General features: G+C 41.1%; 1 protein-coding gene across 4 annotated transcripts in view; it reads left to right on the top strand.

Annotated features, from left to right (window-relative positions):
* Window positions 1–556: 556 nt before the first annotated feature.
* The window catches only part of PPP4R4 (protein phosphatase 4 regulatory subunit 4), a 100678-nt gene continuing 77902 nt past the window's right edge, over window positions 557–23332 (top strand). For 3 of the 4 annotated variants that reach the window (XM_043922081.1, XM_043922082.1, XM_043922085.1), the window contains exons 1-2: window positions 557–827; window positions 2326–2399. In XM_043922081.1, coding sequence (XP_043778016.1) covers window positions 705–827; window positions 2326–2399 — 197 coding nt within the window. In that variant the 5' untranslated portion in view covers window positions 557–704. Of the gene's footprint in view, window positions 828–2325; window positions 2400–23332 lie in introns of those variants that run through there. The other variant, XM_043922083.1, reaches the window with a different exon arrangement.

Genomic DNA, 23332 nt, shown 5'->3' on the forward strand with positions numbered 1-23332 from the left:
TCTTCAGGAGTCTTTTTTCTGACGGCTGCCCTCCCTACGTTAACTCCTTCCGGACTGTATTCCCAGATAACCGTCTCCAACAACCTAGCACACCCCAAGTTCTATCTGCTTATTTTGGGTACACACCCCTCCCCCAAGGAAGAGTTACCCGCTCCAAGGAGAGTTACCCAGCTCGTGCGCTGGGGTGGGCGGTCCCATGAATAACCGCACCACAATTCCGGCAAGTTAACCAAGATCCCAGCCCACCTTCCCCTTTGTTTCCCCCACTTATTGGTTCATCTCCGCCCCGGGTCTACCGACCCCAAAACCGACTCCACCGGCTGCAGTAGGTAGGAGGCTCTGCGCATGCGCTACGGCTAGGGGCGCGCTCTGTCGGGGGCGGGGCGAAGGGGCGAGGAGGGCGGTGAGGGGATGCGCGGCAGTTGCGTCCGGCCCGCCGGCAGCGGGCGCCCGGGAGGGGGCGGGGCCGAGGCGGGCACCTCCCCCGGCCCGGCCCCGCCCCCACAGCCCGCCCGCGCGCTTCGCCCCGCCCACTCGCCTTGGCCGCCCCGCCCCCTCGGCTGCCGCGCTTGTTCTCCCGCCGCCCGCTAGCCTCCCGCCGGCGGAGAGCGGGAGAAAGTGTTGCTGGTGGGCGGCCGCGGGGCTGCGAGCGTCCGGCATCCCAGGGCCGCTCCGGCCCGGGCGGCGAGGGGGCCTGGCGGTCCATGCATCCGCTGTCGCCCGCCGCCGCCGCCGCGATGGATTTCAGTCAGAACAGCCTGTTCGGCTACATGGAGGACCTGCAGGAGCTCACCATCATCGAGAGGCCGGTCCGCCGGAGCCTCAAGGTGCGCCCCGGGGAGGAGGAACTGCCCGCAGGGCGCCCGGCGGCTGGCCCCTGCCCCGACCCCCGCCCGTTCGCTCCACGAGGCTGCCCGGGACTCTCTCGGAGTCCTGCTGCCCGCCCCCGCCCCCCTCAGTCCCCGAGGGCCGTGTTACCCTAACCCGACCCCTCTCGGGCCCCCTTCTTCGACGTGGCTCGGCTTCTACCAGCCTGGACCCCCAGCCCTGAGGGACGGGCGCCCGGGGCTCGCCTGCGACCCCTCAGACGCCCTCGCTTTTCCACTTGCCCGACCCGGCCCGGCCCGCCCCGGGCCCTTTCCCTAACCCGGCCCCCTCAGGAACGGGCCGCCGAGCCCCTTCGGTTCGGGCCAGCCCGGCGTCCTCTCCCGCGCCGTCCCTCTCTCACGGCCCGGGGCCCCTCTGTGGCGGCCCCCCTCCCCCTTGGGCCCTGCGGGAGCTGCCCCTCACAGCCGCAGCCCGCTGCCTCCCGCGTCCTCTCCTTGGGGCTCCCCCTCCCCCCGCCTCAGCTCCCTGGTGCTGCTGCTGCCCGGGGTTGTGGACCTAGTCCCGGTCTTCAGTTAACACGGCCCCGACACTCTCCCCGCTAGCTTTTCCGGAGATACCTCAGATCCCATCCCCGCCCCCCGCCCCCCACCTCCGTCCTCATCAGCAAGCCCAGGGCCCCCACTTCACCTCCCAACCCACCAGCACCCATCCTGGAGTCGTCCTGCTCTCGGTCTTCAAAGCCCTCTCGACCCTTTGTCCCGATCCTGAGTCACCACGTGTCCCTTCCTTCAGCCCCTCCAAGACTCTCAGCAGGGACCCTGCTTCCCAGTCCCCTTAGGAGAGTCAGCCTTCACTAGGCTCCCCCCAACCTTCCACTAGCTCCCCCACCCCGCAGAGTCATCTTGCTTCCCTAGGCTCCAACCCTCACTGCTGCCAAACCTAGCTGACCTACCACCGCCCCCCGCAGTTGCTTCTTTAACTCTTTTCACTCCCACCTGCCGCAATATCTTTGATTTCCTTCCAGCCCCAGAGTTTATTCCCTTCCCTCCCCCAATCCAGATTTCGTCTTTCTCATTCTCCCTCGGCTGGCTGCAGTCTTCATCCACCCCCCCCCCCCCCTTTTAAGCATTTCCTGGGATGGAAATGCTGGCGAAACATTCTTAGATATTAGAGATGAAAACTACGTACATATTTTACATATGCACATACAATTGATTTCAGCAAGGCTTTGAAGCCACAGTGTGTTTCTCAGGCTTCAGTCTAGAACCTAGAAGAATAAACAAAAGAAAACAAAAAACCCCAGAGCCCCCCAAACTCCACCACCTAAACCCGACCATTAGAGATATCTGTGATTTTAGGGTGGCAGACCCCTTAATTAGTTTTCAAGGATAATGTTTAATTGCAAAACTTTTTCATTAGTCTGTACTCATATAGGGTCCCCGGAGGCAAGACTTGAGCTGCTGTTTGTGTGCATAATTTGTATTTTACACTTGACAGACACCAGAAGAAATAGAAAGATTGACAGTTGATGAAGACCTCAGTGATATTGAAAGGGCTGTTTATCTGCTCAGGTATTTCCCAAAGTCTTTTTGTGATAATTCCTTCTCTTTTCCTGTGGCAGCATCCACAAATGATTTCTGAAATGTCATGTTACGGTTATGTTCAGATTGACTTAACCACTTGAACAGAGTACTTTTGCCTGCGCAGCACTTAATTATGTCATAAATTAGATTTAGATGTGTTTATTAATTTCATAACTGAAATCAAGTAAGATACCTAGCTTATAGAATATTGCTTGAAGGAGGAACAGAACAACTCATGGTTTGAGTTAAATCTCTTTAAAAAAAAATCTTGCAGCTTTGGTTGTGTTCACATAAGAGCCGGTAAATTTAGATGAGACTTAAGAATATCCAGTGATTAATTTTAAGTTAATTGTAGAGTTTGAACTTTATATGGTATTTACAGAAAAAAAAATCCGCAAATTTGGTAGTTCCATTTTTTTCCTCAGGATAACCTGTTTATATTGCTTTTGCTATGTGCGCTTTGTAATTTTGCCTAAGAGATTTTTAAAATTTAATTGAGTCTACTCTCACTTAAGTTTCATCTCATAAGCTCTACAGACTTGCTTAAGCCAAATGGTTATGACAAATATATACAAGGTTTCTTTCAGCTATTTTAAAAATTGTGCTGTGGATTTAACTTTAAAAGCTAATGTGAGCATTTAATGAATTTATAAAAATACTTCAGAAATAGGAATTTTCCTAAGGTATTCTGTGTACATTGTTTTAACATTTTTCTTGCACAACATTTCTTTTTCCCCTTTTGGCAACTGAGTTTTTGCTTTTGTTTTTTGGAATCAGATTTTGAAAACTGGTACTATTGACCTCCTTGGAATATTTGTTATCCTTGTTTCCTTAGCTCAGGTCTGCTTTGCCAGTTTCAGGTGCTGGCAAGTTTCTTGTTCTTTTCTTGTTTTATAGATCATGTTTCTAGTCCCATGATATTCTTTGAATGACTGGTTTTGTTTTTTTTTTCCCTTTTAAAAAAAAGCAAACCTCTCCTTGACTTCCATTTTCTTATCCTAACATCTTGGGTTCTGTTTTTATTTAAGTCAGAATTTTAGCATGCTTATAATTTAGATCAATCTCTTCAATAATTCTGTTACTTTAAAATGTTACCGGATCTTAGACTTTATGTCAATGTTGTTTCCTTTCCTCTTTTGGTGATTTATAGTAGCCTGCTCTCATCATTTCTATTTATTTTATTATTTAAAAACATTTTTGTATTGGAGTATGCTGCTGTTGCTATTTTGCTTCAGTTGTGTCCAACTCTTTGTGACCCTGTAGCCTGCCAGGCTCCTCTGTCTGATTCTCTGATTCTTCACCCCAGAATACTAGAATGGGTTGCCGTGCCCTCCTCCAGCGGATCTTCCTGACCCAGGGATCAAACCAACATCTCCTGCATTGGCAGGCAGGTTCTTTACAACTTGTGCCACCTGGGAAGCCACTTATTGGAGTTTAGTTGATTTACAGTGTTGCATTAGTTTCTGGTGTTATCTACCTATTTGTTTTAAAATAAAATGGTTTTATTTATGTATGAATTAGCAGTATGTGTTTTTGATGTTTTATAGAGAATGCTCCATTTAACCTGTTTTGATAATTGTGTAATATTTGAAGTACTTTGTTCCTTAATGATGAACATATCCAATATGGTGAACAGAAGTTGTAAGCATCTGCCTTTTCCCACAATTCTCTTGTTTGGAGTAGGCAGACAATTGGTGAAAATTGGGTAAGCTTCTTTTAGCATACAGCAGTTGATGATGTGAAGTCACTGCCTACTTACTCCTACTGAATCTTCTCCAGATAAACGCTGGCTTACAGTTAGGAAATAGAGAGTCTTGCTCTACTTACTTGTGACAGCGGATACCTCATTCTAGGTATCTGTGACAAGGCTTCTTTTTGAGGATAGCTTATTTTCTGTTTTGCTTTTATTGTTAGCGAACCAGGTCGTCTAAGTTGTTGGTGGCTCTCGGACACAGGACATGAGTTTCACCCAATTCTAGAACTTACAAAGCCCTTACAGAGACAGATGGGGCCTCTCCTTCTTAGGCAAGAGAGTTTGGAAAGAAATCTGATACCTCCTTTAGTTTCTTGTGGCTCATCTACCTTGAAGGAGGTTTGCAAGGTGACTCCAAAGGCAAACACTAGTTTGGTTGTGCATGGGTCCTCCAGCCAAGTTCTTCTTTTGTATTCCTGCCCTCTCACCCGCTCCTGGGAGAAAGTGGAGTTTCACCTTTAGGACAGCTTCTGAAGAGAGAACACAAGGGCTGCCTGAAAGGTTCTTTCTTCCCTGAGATTCAGGGGAAGGGTGTGGGATTGTCTTGTGGACGTGTTCCAAACTTTGCCTCTGTTAAAGCTGTTAAAGCCTCTTGTCTCATGTATTGAGCCTTCTATTTTAAATATAATGTATTCCTTTTTTTCCTATTTGTACTTCCCAATGCTGTAAAATCTAATACTGAGTTCTTTTTTTCCCTATGATTTTCAGGTTTATTTTTGAGTACTTTACCTTTTCCTCTGTTTTAGATATTCTCTATCCAGAATTTTCCTCCTTGCTTTTGAATGTCAGATTTGTTTTTTTAGCTCTCTTATTTTTGTGTATTACATCTATTTTGGAGATTATGCTACCTTAGAATTCAGAGTCAAATGTGTAAATATCAGTAGGAATTGCTTTATATTAGTGGGGGTTCTGATAGCATTTAAACTGAACGTAGTGTCTAAAAAGGCATTATATTGGACTGCTGTCCAATGAAAACCAAATTACACTGTTCATTATCCTACCCTAAAATATGACAGATCAATTATTAACGTTGTTTTCATAATTAAGTTTAGAACATTACACTGTTTGAAGATTTGACACAGATGATTTTGTGGTTTTGCATAAATGGGATGCTGCTGTACCCGTCTGTGGCGTTTAGCTGTGAAGCAAAACAGCTTTCCTAATAGTCACAGCTTGTGGCTTAGTCAAAATCATATCACATCTTCTAATTCTCTCCCTTCTTTGTGAGTTTGGTGTATATTTTAGAAGTGTACTTAAAGCAGCTGAATGGATTTGTTAGAGAAGGGTCCTAAGTTTGCATACTCTATTTTCATTAGGTAAACCTTTACTCACATATGTAATTGCCTGACAGATAAATTTCAGATCCTTAATTTGGCATAAGTGACTCCATCTTAGCTGTGCAATGGGATGTCCCATTAGGCCTTCAGTTTTTCTTTTTAAAAGTTTGATGAGATGTAGTTCATATGCCATTTTTAGTTGAATGGTTTTGTGTTTTCATACAGTTGTGGGTTGGTTACCACAGTCAGTTTTAGAACATTTTCATCATGTCCAAGAGAAAGCCTCTACTTATTAGCAGTCACTTCCCTGTTGTTTTGGTACCTTTGCCCAGTCTTCCCAGCCTTTGGGAACCAGAAGTCTACTTTCTCTATGGATTTGTCTTTTCTGGGCATTTTATGTAAATGAAATTATACAATATGTGGCCTTTTTGACTTTTTTCCCCAAGGTTTTTCCTTATTGTAGCGTGTGTCAGTACTTTTTTTCTTTTTATTGCTGGGTAGTATTCCACCATAGGGGTATATCATGTTTTGTTTGTTCATTCATCAGTTGATGGACACGTGAGTTGTTTCCACTCAGTCTTTCCTTCTTGAAGCAGTCCGGTTGCCCTGTTCACTGTTACTCAAATGCATCACATTCATCCTTCACTGCTCTTCCCTTTCCCTGGAATACCTTTCATTATATTGACACCTCTCCAGCATCTTCCATTGCCAGGATCCAGCTGTAGTCTTGAATCTTCCATGAGACCTTGGTCTGCTGAAACCACATGGATCTCAGGCCTCTCTGAGCTCCCATATCAGTTAGTGGCTGCATACCTTGGTATTCCTTAACGTAAAAGTGTGCATAGATATTCTTCAATAGACTAGGCTCTTGGAGGGCAAGCTGTGTTTTGTTGTTGTTGCTGTTTTGGTTCTTTCTTATTCTTTGCTGTGATATAAATATATACCTCTTAATGGCATAAAGTGTATTTATTTACTTATTTTAAGATGACCAAAGAATTCCTAGTGAATTCAGCAACTTTTGATTTTGTTGTTTTGTAGGCCATAGAATCAGATTTAGGGTGTTTACTATTCTACCATTTACTGCCTGTGACCATGGGCAAGTGACTTATGGTTGTTATGTCCTAGTTTTTTTCATCTGTTAAGTGGAAAATAGTAATTCTTGTTTCAGAGTGTTGTTGTATTCTGTGTAGAGCCCCAGACACCAAACGGGAACCCAATTAATATGAATTTCCTTCTGTTTCCTTTACCATGTCCCTAATTCCTTACTACCTACCTGCTCAAGGTATATTTCAGACTTGTAAAAGAGGATAGCAGTATTAATTTTGCCTTCCAATAATCAGATAAAGTAACAGGCAAGTAAAGTATATTAACAGGTTTGTAATAGATATCTATTAGCTTCCTTTGCTAATAGTATATTTAGATACATTATATTTTTAATAATTAATTAATTTATTTATTTTTGGTTGCCCTGGGTCTTTGTTGCTGCTCATGGGCTGTTTCTAGTTGCGTCAAATGGGACCCACTGTTTGTTGTTGTGCGGGGGCTTCTCGTTGCAGTGCTTCTCTTGTTGCAGAGCACGGGCTCTACCCCACAGGCTTCAGTAGTTACAGCACGCAGGCTCAGTAGTTCTGGCTCACAGGCTCTAGAGTGTGGGCTCAGTACTGGTGCACAGGCTCAGTTGCTCCGCAGCATGTGGGATCTTCTTGGACCAGGGATCGAACCCATGTCCATTGGCAGGTTTACCTCTTTACCAGTGAGTCACCAAGGAAGTCCCCTTTGCTAATAGTATTTACCAGAATCTTCACATATTATAATTGTTTTAAACTGATGATAAGATCAGCCTGTTTAAGCAATATTTGCTATTTGTATTATGCATTAAATGTGTTGATTTGTTAACGTATCTAACTTTTATGTTGCTTTCTTTTACAGTCACTTTAAAACCATCTGTCACTTTGCACTGTGAATTTTAAAACATTTTGCACTTTGCCTTTTAGGGATAGTCACATAAAGTACATCTTTAATTAGGAACTTTTTCCCTTCTGCACTCCCCCCGCCCCCCCACCACTGCCTGCCTTTTAATTAAGAAAATAGTAAGTGCTCCCCCTAGTGAAAGCACAGACTGAGAATTCTGCCAAATCTGAAAATAAAAACCTATAAACTGTGGCTATTCCTAATTACATCCTAGGAACTCTTGCACTCAAGACTTGCCCAAGGCAGCAAATGAGGTCATGAGGAAGAAAGAACTCCAGTAATTAGCTTTGCTACTGGCTTGCTTTTCGTTGTTTTATCTTTAAAAAGTACTTATCCCATTTGCCAGGCAAATGGGAAATGTGTGAAAACCTCCTTTGTATGCTCTTATTTCTAAGATCTTCTATACCTTCACACTTCTTTTGCCTTTACTATTGTCTCGATTTCTTTTCATTTTTGATGCCTTCTGCCATTTAGTACTATTTTGGTGAGGTGGGGTGCTTATGGTGTGTGTATTTGTGGGTGTGTGTGTGAGTGTGATGAGGGTGAAGGTGGGTCTTGAGTAGCCAGGATTGCTTACCAATTTTCTCCACTGTTGTACATGAGAGACACAATACAACTTTTAATACCTCACAATTGAGATGAATAGTTGGTAATTCCTGGAGTTGGTTAATGTGGGGAATCATAAAATTGATAAATACTTAAAGTATTTCATTTTAGTGTAAAAAATACATTTGTTTGCCAGAGATTTGTTGTAGATCCATTGCCTTTTGAGTCAGGATCTGCTTAGCACAGTTCATAATCCTTTTTCTTGCATAAATACTTCCATAATACATTTACAGTGTCAAGGTCTGCTGCTGCTGCTAAGTCGCTTCAGTCGTGTCCAACTCTGTGCGACCCCATAGACGGCAGCCCACCAGGCTCCTCTGTCCCTGGGATTCTCCAGGCAAGAATACTGGAGTGGGTTGCCATTTCCTTCTCCACAGTGTCAAGGTCAGGTCTCTTTAAAGTTGAGAATTTAAAGATACTTTTGAAGCAGTCTGAAAGCCTGTTTTAAATTTTTATGATCTTTTTTGCTCATCTTTTGCAAGTTGTCTTGTTCTTCCTAATTCAATAACAGTTTTATTTGGCAACTTATCTTTGAGTTTTTCTAAAACTTTCAATTTAGTTGTCATAGAAACGACTCTTCACATTCATATGTTTATGTAATATTTAATTAAATTATGTAATTGCAGTATCAAGTAAATTGGGATAAACTGGTCTGAGAACAAACACAGCTGACTCTTGGTTACAGCTCACCTGGCTAAAACAGAAGCGTGTGGGTATTTCAGAGAGCAGAGCCTATTAGCTCTAAGCTCTCAGCTTGCCTTTGCCAGGGAGGTGGAGAGTGTTGCTTAGCTGAGAGTCTTCTAACACCTTATTGGGAGATACACGATCCCTTTTCAGAGCATGTGCTGTGATGGCCTTGCTTTATCCTTGGATACTCATAATATTCCTCTCTTGTCTCTGTATTGAGTTTCATGTATGGTCTGGTCTGTTCTTCTTTAACTGTTCTGTTCTAAAAAACAGAAAATAATGGATTAAGAATCTCAGTTAAAGAGGTACTGTCATACACACATAGTTTTTTAAAACAAACTTTTGGAGCATATGCAGAAATGAGCTCATATCATAAAATACACAGTTTGTTATGTTTTTACAAGTTCAAAAACACCCATATAACCAGCATCCAGGTTAAGAAACAGGACGTAACCTATTGTCTAGTTGTGTTAGCCTAGTAGCCTGTCTTGTACCCTTGCCCAATTTCCCCCATTCCCTGCAAAGGGTATCGACTATCCTAACGTCTAACAGCATAGATTAATTTGCCTGAGTTTGGACTCAATATAGTAAGAACCATGGAATATACAATTTTTTAAAAGTTTTTCTCAACCTTTTAGAAAAGAGATTTGTTCGTATTGTTGCGTGGAGAAATACATTGTTCATCCTCATGGCTGTGTGATATTCTATTATATGAACATACCATATTTATTCTTGGTGGACATTTGTTTTCAGATTTTGGCTGTTATGAATAACGCTGCTACAGACATTCTTGTATAAGTCTTTTGGTGAAGATACACATGCATTTCTTTTAGTTATGTTCATAGACATTGAACTCCTGGTCACAGCATATGCATATGTCCCACTTAGAAGATACTGCTAAACCATCTTCCCAAGTGCTTGCACAGTTTATGCTGCTTCCAGCATTGCATGAGGGGTCTCACCCTGTTTTTTTAGGAAACAAAAGTGACAAACTTTCTAGTACAGAAATTTCTAGTATATCAATAATGAACTATCTACGTAATAGCCCATATAATTTTCTGTTACTCTGTGTCTGATTTACTTATGTCATCCAACTTTTTCTTTCCGTGTAAGAGAGTTTCCATGAATTTTTATAGCTAGTTTTTATTGTGCTAGATGACTTGGCTAGGAGACTCTTGGTTATTAGAAGGTCTTCTTTCAAGGGTGCCACCTCTAGTTGCTGTGCTTTTTAATGATTCCAAGGGTCCTATTTTTTAAAAAATCATCCAAGTTATCCAGTGTGAAAGTGATGCACAGATTTCTTGCCTTTGTGCACAGAAATTGGAGGCATCTTCATTTTCGCATCCTAGGATAAGCAGGATCACTGTTTCACATATTCAGAGGCGTACATAATGGATTCCAGCTGTATGTCTTGCATCATCGCTGAGGCCTTATTACTTAAGTCCTTGGCAAACCCTGAACTCCCTGTTTTGGAAAAGTACTAGGTCTCTGAATCTAAGGGGTTTGGAGATTATTTCCCATCTCTTTTTGCTTATCCTTTGCTATGAGAACAACGATGGGAGGCATCTGTTTCTTTTTTTTTCCTATTTACTGAAGCTTCTGAAGGCTCTCTGTGACATCAGTGGAAAGTCGAATGCTCTCGTGGGATCTGCAAGAAAAGCTTAAAAATAAAGAGTAAACTATTTTCATCAATGTAAAGGTGACCCATATAATGTCATTGGGAAGACCTAGAACTTAATAACAGGATGCAATTGTGAGAGATTTGAGCAGTTTTCATCTTGTTAATACAGGTGTTTTTTATACCCTATTTAAAATACCTACATGTGGGCCTTCCCTGGTGGTCCAGTAGCTGAGACTCTGTGTTCCCAATGGAGGGGGCCTGGGTTCAATCCCTGGTCAGGGAGCTAAATCCCGCATGCCTCAACTAAAGAGTTCAGATGCCAAAATGAAGACCGAAGATCCCATGTGCTGTAAGACCCAGGACAGCCAAATAAATAAATATGAAAAAATAAATATAAATAAATAAATACCTACAGGTTTCTATGAGAAAACATACTATAAAGTAATGCTAAAACAAATGCTTGTATGAAGATTCAAATAAAATGCAGGTTAAGTTCTGTAACTGCAATGTACCTATATTATGGCAATATATGTGTGTATGTTATAAATGTATATATATATTTGTGTGTGTATGTATTTATTTTCACAAACAATTAGTTCATACTGACACTTGAGATGTAGCTAAGTGAGGCACAAGGAGACTGAATTTTGTCCTCAAACTTATCTAATTAGTTCCCAGTAAAAATTTGGGGTTTTATTGTTTGGCTCCCAATTTTGTTGTATAGTGGTTTCTTAGTAGTCACATTATTATTTAAAGTGTTGACTCAAGGTGGTAAAAATCATAACTCTTAGAATTAGGGTCACATGAAGGGAATTAAGGGCTTCCCCAGTGGCTCAGTGGTAATGAGGAGTGCAATGCAGGAGGCCCAGGTTCCATCTCTGGGTCGGGAAGATCCCCTGGGGGAGGGCATGGCAACCCACTCCAGTATTCTTGCCTGGAGAATCCCATGGATGGAGAAGCCTGGTGGGCTACAGTCCGTAGGATCGCAGAGTTGGACACAACTGAAGCAACTGAGCATGCACGCGTGAGTGTTTCAGTGATCTTTAAATTTATACCTCTTTCAACATAGATATTTTGCTTTTTGCAATATCTTCTGCTGACCATTGTTGGCCACCAGGTGTGAGAGGCAGGAAGAAAGTGTTCATTCTTAGTTCTTCACAGTCACTACCTTTTTGACTTTATAATATTGGTATGTAGTAATGATGTCAGAAATAATAGCAAAATCTATTATATCCTTATATGCAGATGGGTCTTAACAGTGTAATTCCCCCTCCAAATCAGAGATGCTAATAATGGAGAAGATTTATAATGCAACTAGCAATTACTTTAGAATGAATTTTATGAATTTAGGTGGTGGTTGTTGTTCAATTCTAAGTTGTGTCCAACTCTGCGACCCCATGGACGACTGCAGCACGCCAAGCTCCCCTGTCCACCACTATCTCCCCGAGTTTGCTCAAATTCATGTCCATTGAGTTGATGATGCTTTATAGCCATCTCATCGTCTGCCTCTCCCATGTCCTTTTACCTTCAGTCTTTCCCGATATCAAGGTCTTTTCCCATGAGTTGGCTTTTTGCTTCAGTCCGCCAAATTATTGGAGTTTCAGCTTCACATCAGTCCTTCCAATGATATTCAGGGTTGACTTCTTTTAGGACTGACTGGTTTGATCTCCTGGCTGTCCTAGGGACTCTCAAGAATCTTCTCTAGCACCACAGTTTGACAGCATCAGTTCTTCAACCCTCAGCCTTCTTTATGGTCCACCTCTCACATCTGTACATGACTTATGGAAAATCCATAGCTTTGACCATACGGAGCTTTGTCAGCAAAGTGATGTCTCTGCTTTTTAATATGCTGTTTAGGTTTGTCATAGCTTTTCTTCCAGGGAGCAACTGTCATTTTTTTTCCCATGACACTCTCAAAAGATTTGTATTTCATTCAAAGAGCACAACAGCAAACTGGGAATTCAAATTAAAATACAAGATATATCATCAGGGTATGGATAGAAATTTTAATATCATGGCTGCACTCAGCATCTGCAGTGATTTTGGAGCCTAAGAAAATAAAATCTTTCATTGCTTCCAGTGATCCCCTATTTGCCATGAAGTGATAGGACCGGATGCCCTAATCTTTTTTTTTTTTTTTAATTAATTTAGCTTAAGACACACAAAATATTTATTGAGTACTTACTTTGTATTAGGCGTCTCCTGGGGAATGAGTGGCATTGTACCAGCAAATACTTGTGTTCAAGGAAGTATTAATACTTGTTTAAGGAAGCAAACACACTTTTCTTAAATTTTAGCAGAATAGAAGTCATCTCTAGTTAATAAGTATGTTGGGTATTGAGAAGGCAGTATGTAGTGTCAGAAATACTTTATATAAAGACAGACCAGATTTATTCTCCGAGGCCGAGACTTGCTCATTTATCTATTGAGAAACCTAGGCTAAGTTTCTTACTTGGGCCCAAGCCTCCTAATCTAAACTGGGAATAATAAAACCTACATTGTAGGATTGTTAAGAAGATTTGGGAATGTATGCAGAGGGCACAATGCTTGGTGTAGAGTCATGTTCAGTAAAGAATAATTGTTCTTGGTCTTTTAAATAAACTGCTGGCAATTCAGAACATCCTTTACTTTGGATGTATAGGAAAATTCCTATCCAGAGAATTCATGTAGTTATAAAATCTTGTCTCCCAGATGGTGCCCCTTTGCAGTTAATTCTTCACCCTGAGCCTGGGCAACAGATGATCTGCTTTTTGTCAGTATACTTCAGTGGCAAATTCTCCTGTTCTAGAACATAGGCATATGTTTTCCTATCTCTTGGCTAATGCCTGAGAATGGAATGCTGGTCATAGGACGAGTATATATTTTTTCATTCAGTTCTATTGAGGTATAATTGATGTCAAATAATCTGCACATACTTAAACCATACAATTCGATGCATTTTGACATACACACACACACACACACGCACACGCACACACACACACAAGGTTTCCCTTGTGGCTCAGCTGGTATAGAGTCTGCCTGCAATGTGGGAGACCTGGGTTCAATCCCTGGGTTGGGAAGATCCCCTGGAGAAGGAAAGGCTACCCACTCCAATATTCTGGCCTGGAGAATTCCATGGACTGTATAGTCCATGGGGTTGCAAAGAGTCGGACATGACTGAGCGACTTTCACTATATAAATATATATGTATGTATATATATATATATAACCCATAAAATCATCATCACCATTAAGATAATGAACACAGCCGTCACTCCTCAGTATAGTTTTGTGCTCCTTTATAATGTTCTTTCCCTTCCTTCTGATTCCTTCCCCCACTCCAGGCAACCACTGATCTGTCTTCTGACACTATTGATAAGTTTTCAATTTATAGAATTTTATAGAAATGAATCATATAGTAGATACTTTTTCATTGGGCTTCTTTTACTCAACATAATTTTTTCAAGTTCATTCATCATGTTGCATGTATCAATGTTTCATTCCTTTTTATTTTTGATAATTCATTTTAAAGATATAGTCCATTTTGTTTATGCATTCATCAGTTGATGGACATTTGGATCATTTCTAGGTTGGGGGTATTACGAACTAAGTGGCTGTAAACATTCATTTATGGATATTTGGGTGGCCATGTGCTTTCTTTCCTCTGGTGAACAGCTGGAGAGTGGAATGGCTGGGTCATATAGTAGGTGTATGCTTCCATTTTTAAGAAACTGCTGAACTGTTTCCAAGTCATTGTACACTTTTACATTTCCACCAGCAGTGTATGAGAGTTTGGACTGCTCCATATTTATACTTACTGACACTTGGTATGAGCAGTCTTTTTGGTTTTAGGCATTCTGGTGGTATTAGTGGTCTAGAGTAGTGGTATTTCATTGTATTTATAATTTGAATTTCCCAAATGACCAGTGGACATTGAGCATCTTTACATGTATTTATGAGTCAGACACATGTATCTTGTTTGGTAAAGGTATATTTAAATCTTTTGCCTATTTGTTGGATACAAGTGCATGCCAATTTGCTTCTGTCATGGACAGAGTCTGTCATGGAAGAGTCTGTCATGGACTCTCTGTCCATGAGAGTCTCCAGGCCAGAACACTGGAGTGGATTGCCATGACCTTCTCCAGGGGATTTTCCCGACCCAGGGATCGAACTTGTATCTGTTAGTTTCCTGCATTGGTAGGTGGGTTCTTTGCCACCAGTGCCACCTGGGAACTCCGTTTAGTTGGGTATGTGCTTTGCAAATATTTTCTGCCAGTCTGTGGCTTATTTTTTAATTTTTCTAAGTGTACCTATCTTTTAGAGAGCAAAGTTTCTTTGCTTTGCTGTGGTCTAATTTTGATGAGGTCTAATTTAGTGATTTTTTTCATTATAGTTAGTGCTTTTTGTATTATATTTAGGAAATCTTTGCCAAATCTGGGTCATTTAAATTTTTTCCTATGCTTTCTTTCAGAAATTTTGTGGTTTTAGCTCTTGATTTTAGGTCTATGATTCATTTCCACTTCAATTTTGTTTGTGGTATAAGGTAAGTGTTGAGGTTAATTATTTTCTCCCCACATAGCTATAGCATGTAGTAGAAAAAGGGCCAGAATCATGGGACCTGGTGTCTCTGCAGTCACATTCAAGTCACTTAAGTTCTTTAAACACTGTTTCCTCTTCTCCAGGTGATATGATGAGTTGTTGTTGTTCAATCGCTAAGTCATGTCCAGCTCTTTGCCACCACATGGACTGCATCATGGTAGGCTTCCCTGTCCTTCACTGTCTCTCTGAGTTTGCTCAAAAGGGTCCATCTTGCTTTAGCAGGTGTCTTCAGTTCTAAGAAGATAAGGAAAAGATGTTGAACCCTGGCTTATTTCCTCCACTAGGCGGTGCTAATGAACATTTATATAAGGGATCTTCACCTTGGATAGGTGAACAGTTTCAGAGCTCTTTTTAAAAGGTCATCTCTGAAGAAGATATTCATAATTCAGGAAAGTGCCTATGTTTCATTAAGGAGTAGACATAGTAGTATTATAATGAAGCTGAAAATACCGTTTTTTACCAAAAACTATCAGAGTAGAACAATATTTTCTTTAAAGAGGTCTGTAGATTTGGTTTGAATATGTTTTGGGTAGAATGAAAGTTATATGGCTAGCATAAAACTATTTACATATTCAGTTTGAAAAATCAGGCTGAGGAGTCTGATGGGTTTAGAATAGTCATGAAAATTCTCTTGGTAACAAGCTTCCAAGCTGCATTTGCTTGGAAATACTTTTCGTAATAAACATATGAACTATATTTCCTTGCGTAATGGACATTCTTGAAGGGGGAAAGGACTCACAAAAGTCCAGCCTGGGAATGTGGAGGAGAAGGCATCTTCCCTTGTATCTCTGATGATGGTGGGGATAGAGAGAGACGATTTACACCTGTGGTTGGTATGGATGCATATCTTGCATAATTTTCCAGTTGTTTGTGGGATTTTTCCACATACCTTCCTGTTTCTAGTCTAATTCTGTAATGGTCACAGACGACACTTTGCTTGATGTCATTTCTTTTAAATATACTGAAGTTTGTTTTTTGACCAGAGCATGGGTCAGTCTTGGTAATTATTCCATGTGTATGAATATGTATTCTCCTGTTGTTGAGTGTAATATTCTATCAATGTCAGTTGGTCAAGTTGGTTGATATTTTTCAGATCTTCTATATCTCTAAGAATATTTTCTATTTGTTCTACTAACTAAAAGAGTAGAATATTGAAGTCTGTAACAGATCTGTCTACTCCTTCTTTCACATATAGCATTTTTACCAGTAGTTCATGTATTTTGCGGAGCAGGCAATGGCAACCCACTCCAGTACTCTTGCCTGGAGAATCCCAGGGACGGGGGAGCCTGGTGGGCTGCTGTCTGTGGGGTCACACAGAGTTGGACACGACTGAAGCGACTTAGCAGCAGCAGCAGCTTGTATTTTTATTTTTGTAATTAGTGTATATACAGCTAAGGTTGTTACGTTTTTCAGTGAAGTAATCTCTCATAGCTATGTAATGTTTGTCTTTATCCCTAGAAATAATCCTTGTTTGTAGTCTATTTTATCTGGTATTAATATACTCATTCTAGCTTTCCGTTGGTTAGTGTTTATACAGTATATCTTTTTCTACCCTTTTACTTTTTTAAAAAGAGTTTTTTAAATTTTGGAATTATTTTAGATTTCCAGAGAAGTTACAAAGATAGAGAGTGACTGTATGCCTAGTAACAGTTTCCCCTAAAACTAACATCTTTACATAGCCATGGTATATTTGTCAAAATTGAGAAATTAACATTGGTACAACACTGCTAGACTTTGTTTGGATTTCACCAGTTTTTTCACTAATGTCCTTTTTTCCCGTTTCAGGATCCAGCCCAGGATATTGCATTTAGTTGTCATAGCTCCTTAGTCTTCTCTTGGCTGTTACATATTCTTAGCTTTTTCCTTGCTTTTCGTGATCTTGATAGTTTTGAAGAGTACTAGTCAGGTATGTTATACAATGCCCTTCAACTTGTGTTTGTCTGATGTTTTTCTCATTGTTAGAATGGAGTTATAGACTTTTAGAGAGAGTATCATAGAGGCATAGACATGCCTCTCTCATCCTGTCATTTCAGGGGTACATGACATCAGTATGACTTATCACTGGTGATGTTAATCCTTATCACTTGGGTTAAAGTTGTATCTGCCAGATTCCTCCACTGTTTCAGTGGTGAGAGAGGACCTTTCAGCCTTGCTCCTGATCTTAGGGTGAAAACATTCAATCTCTCATCACTAGGTAAGATGTTGGCTATAAGTCTCTAATACTTGTGTGCCCTGTCTTGTCCAGCTTTTTTTGATACTATGGACTGTAGCCTACCAGGCTCCTCTTTCCATGGGATTTTTCAGGCAGAAATACTGGAGTGGGTTGCCATTTCCTCCTCCAAGGGATCTTCCCGACCCAGGGACTGAACCCATGTCTCCTGCGTCTCCTGCTTGGCAGGCAGATTCTTTACCACTGAGCAACCTGGAAAGCCTCTAATATCATTAAGTTAAGGAAGTTTTTTCTACTCCTTCCTAATTTGCTGAGAGTTTTTATCATGAATGGGTATTAAATTTTGTTGAATTTTTTTTTCTAAATCTATTGATAACATACATGATTTTTCTTATTGAGTCCCTTAATATGGTGAATTACACTGATCAGTTTTCAAATGATGAACCAGCCTTGCATTCTTGGGATGAAATCTACTTGTTGAATTTTTCTTTTTGTTTCTGGACTCTACTTGCTACAATGTTTTTGAGGATTTTTACATCTATTTTAATGAGAGATAACTGGTTTGCACTTTTCTTATAATATCTTTGCCTAGTTTTTGGTTTTAGAGGAATGCTCATGAAATGACTTGGGAGGTGGTTTTCTGTTTTTCTGGAAGAGTTTATCTAGAATTGGTATTATTTCTTCCTTAAATGTTGAGTAGAATTCACCCATTAAGCCTTCTGGGCCTGGAATTTTATTTTTGAAAGGTTTTAAACTAAAAATTCTATTTATTTAATAGATATAGGGCTGTTGGGCTCATTTCTTCTTGAGTGAGTTTTGATAGTTTTGGATACTTAACTCTATTTCATCTGCATTATTTTTTTAAATTTTTTTATTTTATTTTTTTATCATCTGCATTATTGAATTTATGGGCATCAAATTATGCTATGCTAATATTCCCTTTTAATGTTTGTGGGGCCAGTAGTGATGTCCTACCTATCTTTTATTCTTGATCTTGCTAATTTGTGTCTTCTTGCTTTTCTTCTTGTTTAACATGGCTAGGGGTGTAACATGTGTGTGTGTGGATCTTTTCTAAGAATCAGCTTTTGGTTTCATTATTATTATTATCAATGTTTTCCTGTTTTCCGTTTCATTGATTTTATTCTAATGTTTATTATTTCCTTCATTCTCCTTGCTTTACAGTTAATTTTATCATCTTTCTCTAGTTTCTTAAGAGGAAGCTCAGATTATTGATTTTTAGAATGTTCTTCTATTCTAATGTGTGCATTTTTAATGCTGTAAATTTCCCTTCAGCTGCATCTTACAAATTTTGATATGTTGTATCTTCATTATCATTTAGTTGAAAAAAATTTTAATTTATCTCAAGATTTCTTCTTTGACTCATGAAACTCATGAGTCATTTAGAAGTGCGTTATTTCATTTCCAAATGTTTGGAGATTTTCTGCATACTTTTTTGTTAGTGATTTCCAATTTAGTTCCATTATGGTTTGAGCATGTACTTGGCCTGACTTCTGTGACCTCTGCTATTTCCCCATTACAGCTCTGACTTCATTTCTTACTATTCTCTTCTTTGCTTGCTGTGTATTCCAGCCATCCTTGCTGTTCATTAATATACCAAGTACACATTACCTCAGCGGTTTTGCACTTGCTGTTCCTTCTGCTTTAATGTTTTCTCAGATATCTGCATCGCTAGCTCTATCATTTCCATCAGTTCTTTCCTGATTTGGGTTGCCTACTTATCTCAGATAAGTGGCACCAGCATCAATACTTACTGTCGCAGGTTTAAAAACCTGGGAGTATCCCTGTTCCTCATCTCTGCTATTTAAGCTGATTAAATCTTTCATTTACAAAATAGGAACATTCACACAGCTTATTGTAGTTTACTGATAGACACATTAGTAAGAAAACATTTGTTTAGTCAAAATGGTTTTCACATATTGGATTAGCAGAGACTTGCTGGAGGGTCAAAAATCCCAGCATTTTACTCATTTCTTGTGGTATGCAGGTGTGAAAGTAGATGTGGCTTCCTTTTTTTTTCCTTCAAGAAAAATATTTCTTCATGTTCTAGAATGACATATATTTTATTGTTTGGCTCTATATGTAAATATGGGCTTACTTGGTGGCTCAGACGGTAGAGAATCTGCCTGCAATGTGGGAGACCTGGGTTTGATCCATGGGTTGGGAAGAGTCTCCTGGAGGAGGGCTTGGCAACCCACTCCAGTATTCTTGGCTGGAGAATCCCCATGCACAGAGGAGCCTGGCGGGCTACAGTCCATGGGGTCACAAAGAGTCAGACACGACTGAAGCGACTCAGCACAGCACATACATGTATATAAAATCAGGCTTCCCAGGTGGCACCGTGATAAAGAACTTGCCTGCCAATGCAGGAGACATGGGTTCCATCTCTGGGTCTGGAAGATCCCCTGGAGAAGGAAAGGGCAACCCACTCCAGTATTCTTGCCTGAAAATATCCTGTAGAGAGAGGGACCTGGTGGGCTATAGTTTATCGGGTCACAAAAGAGTCAGACGTGACTTAATGACTCAGCAGCAATGTGTACTAGTCTCTAGACTAATTTTATGTTTCTTTTTATTCGGCAGTGAAAGCTATGTGCAGCAACTTGAGTTTTTCTTTTAATCTCTGTTGCTAAGGAACAGAGCACAGCCACTAACCAGCTGTGTGACCTTAGGAGCATCATTTAACCCCTCTGAACTCTGTCAGTGAAGCGAGGGGGCTGGACTGATGCTGCTGCTGAGACTCCTCCTTGCTCTGTGACTCTATAAACTTAACTCTGTGCTCACCCTGGTTATCAGCTTTCCTCATGTGGTTAGTACATCTATTTCTCTGCTCCTTCAAAAGAAGAAAATATATGTGTGAAATTAGGTTATTATTAAGGAATCCATGAGCGACCTTAGTTTCATTTTTTTATTTGAATTAGATTCTTGCTTTGTAGAGGTAGTATCCTGACTGTGGCAATAACTAGCTGGTTAACCTTGAACTCTAGCTAGCTGGCTGACCTTGTGGTGCTGGCAGAGACCCTTGAGAGTCCCTTGGACAGCAGGGAGATGAAACCAGTCAGTCCTAAAGGAAACCAACCCTGAGTATTCATTGGAAGGACTGGTGCTGAGGCTCCAATACATTGGCTACCTGATGAGAAGAGACTGTTCGTTGGAAAAGACCCTGATGCTGAGAAAGATTGAGGGCAAGAGGAGAAGTGGGCAGCAGAGGATGAGATGGTTAGATAGCATCACTGACTCAGTGGACATGAATTTGAGCAAACTCTGGAAAGATGGTAAAGGACAGGGGAGCCTGGCATGCTGCAGTCTGTGGGATCGCAGAGTCGGAAACGACTTGGTGACTGAGCAACAACAAACCTCGAACTACTTCCATAGTCTCTGTGGATGCTGGTTTATTCATTGTCGCAGTGTGAGGGAGTGAATTAATATGTATAGGCCTTCTTCAGCACCATTCCATCATATTCTATCATTAACGTCATAGAAAAGGATTCACTATTTCACACAGCTTTTGCAGATTGCTTTTGGGTTGACCAATGAGCTTTTACATTTTACAATGATTTGTTTGTATTTCTTCTGATTTGGTGCCCAGTTTACAGTAGCATCAGTCAGCTGAGCAGACAAGATCCATGTATATTGTGTTAGGGAACTCTCCTTCTACTAAGTCTAGAAGTGTCATGTTCTCCATCTCCAGACTTAGTATCTCTCTGACAGAATTTCGAAACTGGTGGCTATAGGTTGGGCTTTTCTCCCTGACATTGGGCCAGCATGTTTGCCAGGTGCCACCACCACCACCATGTCTCTACCAGAATGCCTTGCTGGCTTTTCAGACTCAACATGCCCGAAACAGAATTCTTTACTTTTTACCTAAATATGCCTGTACTTGTCACTGGAGCCTGACCATCCTTTTAAATTGTGCTGGAGCGAGACCTGGGAATAATTTTATACTCTTCCTTTTTCTGTCAGTCATTAGTTTTATATTAAGTCCTATTGATTTTATTTCTGCAAGAAGACGTTTCTTCCTTGCAACTCTAATTCAGATACACAGAATCAGAGTGCTTTGCTTTTATTGTTTTCTATTTCCAGAGCACAGTGACTGGCAAATACTGAGAGTTCAGTAAGCCTTTATGAAATGATTGAACAAATCCCATCAGCCTGGAACCTTGGAACACGCTGTTCCTTCTACTCTCTCAGTTGTCACTGATTCCTGCTCATCATTCAGGGCTTGACTTTTCAGGGAAAGCCTCCTTGACCTCCATACCAAAAGTGTTCTTGATGGTACTGTGGACTGTTCCTTAATGGGTCTTTGTATACTTAGCATGATTTCATTGATTTTTTTTTTAACCTGTTCTTCTCTGACTATGAAGCTCTAACAGGGCAGGGCTTGTGTCTGTCTGACTATTACCATGTTCCTGTCAGGGCTTACCTCGGAGTCCAATATGTAGTAAGCTCTCAGTTCCATATTTGTTGTCTGATACTTTCTCTGGCCCAGCATTTCTCATGATGTACTCTGCATATAAGTTAAATAAGCAGGGTGACAATATATACTCCTGACGTACTCCTTTTCCTATTTGGAACCACCCATTGTTCCATGTCCAGTTATAACTGTTGCTTCCTGACCTACATATAGGTTTCTCAAGAGGCAGGTCAGGTGGTCTGGTATTCCCATCTCTTTCAGAATTTTCCACAGTTTGTTGTGGTCCACACAGTCAAAGGCTTTGGCATAGTCAATAAAGCAGAAATAGGTGTTTTTCTGGAACTCTCTTGCTTTTTCGATGATCCAGTGGATGTTGGCAATTTGATCTCCGGTTCCTCTGCCTTTTCTAAAACCAGCTTGAACATCTGGAAGTTCCCGGTTCACGTATTGCTGAAGCCTGACTTGGAGAATTTTGAGCATTACTTTACTAGCATGTGAGATGAGTGCAATTGTGTGGTAGTTTGAGCATTCTTTGACATTGCCTTTCTTTGGGATTAGAATGAAAACTGACCTTTTCCAGTCCTGTGGCCACTGCTGAGTTTTCCATATTTGCTGGCATAATGAGTGCAGCACTTTCACAGCATCATCTTTCAGGATTTGAAATAGCTCAACTGGAATTCCATCACCTCCACTAGCTTTGTTTGTAGTGATGCTTTCTAAGACCCACTTGACTTCACTTTCCACTACTCCATTTCTTCGAAGAAACGCTGGGCTGGAAGAAGCACAAGCTGGAATAAAGATTCCTGGGAGAAGCATCAATAACCTCAGATATGCAGATGATACCACCCTTATGGCAGAAAGTGAAGAGGAACTAAAAATCCTCTTGATGAAAGTGAAAGAGGAGAGTGAAAAAGTTGGCTTAAAGCTAAACATTCAGAAAACTAAGATCATGGCATCTAGTCCCATCACTTCATGGGAAATAGATGGGGAAACAGTGTCAGACTTTATTTTTTGGGGCTCCAAAATCACTGCAGATGGTGATTGCAGCCATGAAATTAAAAGACGCTTACTCCTTAGAAGGAAAGTTATGACCAACCTAGATAGCATATTAAAGAGCAGAGACATTACTTTGCCAACAAAGGTCCTTCTAGTCAAGGCTATGGTTTTTCCAGTGGTCATGTATGGATGTGAGAGTTGGACTGTGATGAAAGCTGAGCGCCGAAGAATTGATGCTTTTTAACTGTGGTGTTGGAGAAGACTCGAGAGTCCCTTGGACTGCAAGGAGATCCAACCAGTCCATCCTAAGGGAGATCAGTCCTGGGTGTTCATTGGAAGGACTGATGCTGAAGCTGAAACTCCAATACTTTGGCCACCTCATTCGAAGAGTTGACTCATTGAAAAGACCCTGATGCTGGGAGGGATTGGGGGCAGGAGGAGAAGGGGATGACAGAGGATGAGATGGCTGGATGGCATCACCAACTTGATGGACATGAGTTTGGGTGGACTCCGGGAGTTTGTGATGGACAGGGAGGCCTGGTGTGCCACGATTGATGGGGTTGCAAAGTGTCGGACACAGCTGAGTGACTGAACTGAACTGAACTGAGCTGACTTTCTCTGGCTAGATGTAAAGCATCTTTAGATTGTGCTGGAGACTCCAAAATGAGTGCTTGGTCCCCAGCAGCTCTTGAATAAACACTTACTGAATTATTGAACATATCAGCCCACCCATCTTCTATAGGTTAAGTAATCGGGTCTCCTCCCCTCCTTACGATAGCTCTTTGTCATCCTTTCTTTCTGCAGGTGCCAGAGATTTGGCCTTATTTTCT

Source organism: Cervus elaphus, chromosome 13 (assembly GCF_910594005.1).
Source record: "Cervus elaphus chromosome 13, mCerEla1.1, whole genome shotgun sequence".
Classification (NCBI taxonomy): domain Eukaryota; kingdom Metazoa; phylum Chordata; class Mammalia; order Artiodactyla; family Cervidae; genus Cervus; species Cervus elaphus.